At 54.5% G+C, this 1,920-nt stretch overlaps 1 protein-coding gene across 1 annotated transcript; it reads left to right on the top strand.

Annotated features, from left to right (window-relative positions):
- Nucleotides 1-1,003: 1,003 nt before the first annotated feature.
- On the top strand, nucleotides 1,004-1,913 carry CAOG_05473 (hypothetical protein). The gene has a single exon (XM_004346096.2). It carries the CDS (start codon nucleotides 1,078-1,080, stop codon nucleotides 1,897-1,899), a length of 822 nt encoding a protein of 273 aa, XP_004346146.1. The 5' UTR covers nucleotides 1,004-1,077; the 3' UTR covers nucleotides 1,900-1,913.
- Nucleotides 1,914-1,920: the final 7 nt, after the last annotated feature.

Raw genomic sequence — 1,920 nt, 5'->3', positions numbered from 1 at the left:
GTGTGTGTGTGTGTGTGTGTGTGTGTGTGTGTGTGTGTGTGTGTGTGTGTGTGTGTGTGTGTGTGTGTGTGTGTGTGTGTGTGTGTGTGTGTGTGTGTGTGTGTGTGTGTGTGTGTGTGTGTGTGTGTGTGTGTGTGTGTGTGTGTGTGTGTGTGTGTGTGTGTGTGTGTGTGTGTGTGTGTGTGTGTGTGTGTGTGTGTGTGTGTGTGTGTGTGTGTGTGTGTGTGTGTGTGTGTGTGTGTGTGTGTGTGTGTGTGTGTGTGTCTGTTTGCATGAATCCACGAGTGTGTCTGCCACCCAACCTCTTCAACCAATAAACGATTTCCTTCTCAGAAAGCAATACATTCCTTGATTTCACCACCTGCAGCTGGCTCGTAAAGTTGGCCGTTCTTGGGATGCCATTCGTTGCGTACATTGACGAGACGTGCGTTGCCGATGTGTCAATGCCGCTGAGCAACTGTCACGCTATCAATGCCCACAAAAGGCTTGGCTCAACCTGCAAATGCCCTGAGATGCTGACTCATTATCAACTCATCTCAGAAACTCTGTTTGTCGGGTTTTCACCCTCCAGCGTGTCTCTGGCGCTCTTTTCCCGACCTCTTTTAAGACCAGTGTGGCTCTATCCACTCCTGCAACGTTTTCCACCCTTGGCTGGGGTGACTCGGGCCCATCCTTGGGCGGAGGGATGCAATGAGTGGTTTGGGCTGCGGTTTTTTATAAAAAACGCAAAGAAAACAAAATTCAAGCCAACCATCGTTTCATCGCCCCACTGCAAGCAAAACACAAACCAGAATGCACATACATCACACAGTTCCATTTGGGCGTGAATGGAGCGAGTAGGTTGGGCGCGAGCGCGAGGGAGCAATTGGATAACCTGATCACCAGTTTTTTGTTGTTTTTTTTGGGAAAGATCGAGTCGACCAAATGTTTGAGCTGTCAAAAACCGCATCATCCTGTAACAACAATACTGGCTGATCCATGCAAGTCCACTCAGTCCTCCATTGTTGTTATTGCTTGCTGTTTGTCATTGTTTTTTTGCTGTTTGCTGTCTGAGATTCCTTGTTTCCAGTCATCCAAATGCTCCGACTCTGGCTCCTGAGCACCGTGCTGCTCGTCGCGTGCACTGCGCTCGCTGCAGCCGACCTGGCACTCTTGGACATGACAAGACCGACCTCCAGTCACAGCGAGGACACGGACACGTTCTGCTTTGTGTACAACCCGGCCTTTGCGAATCTGGCGCTGCGGTCGGAAACCCCGACAATGGCAGTCGTCCAGGCGACTCCCGCCGACGCGTGCACCCCGCTGCTCGGGAATGCCACGCTGCTGTATGCTGGCCGCGCCGTGCTGGTCGACCGCGGCAACTGCACGTTCGGCGACAAGGCAAAGCAGATCCAGGAGGCGGGCGGTCTGCTGGTCGTCGTCATCAACACGGACGACAGCGCATTCGTCCCGGGCGGAAACGCGTCCGTCTATGCTGAAGTGCACATCCCAGTTGGCATGCTGGCGTCGAGCGACGGTCGCACGCTGGTCGCCGCCGTGCAAGCCGGGTCTGCCAATCTGCGCGTCCAAGTGCGCACGCCGTCCATGCCAACCATCGATCCGAGCTTCTTTGTCATGTGTCTCATTGCGATGGTCACGACGGTCGCAGCCACGTACTGGACCAACCACGAAGAGCGCGAGCAGCTCCGTCTGCAGCGCAAGCGCAGGATTGAATCTGCCGGCGACGAGTCCGATCCACTGAACAGCTCAGACGGAGCTCGCCCGGCATCCTCGCAGCAGCGAGCTCAGGCATCGCTCGTTCGCGCCGCAGAGCACACATCCGAAGCGTCGCACCTCAGTCTCAGTCTGCGCAACGTGCTCATTTTTCGTAGCGTTCGCCATCACGGTCAATTCTGCTGATGGTACTTTTTTGTTTGACTA

This window comes from Capsaspora owczarzaki, assembly GCF_000151315.2.
Source record: "Capsaspora owczarzaki ATCC 30864 unplaced genomic scaffold supercont2.9, whole genome shotgun sequence".
Taxonomy (NCBI): domain Eukaryota; class Filasterea; order Ministeriida; family Capsasporidae; genus Capsaspora; species Capsaspora owczarzaki.
Note: the sequence above shows the minus strand (reverse complement) of the source record. Positions and strands in the feature narration are given on the sequence as shown.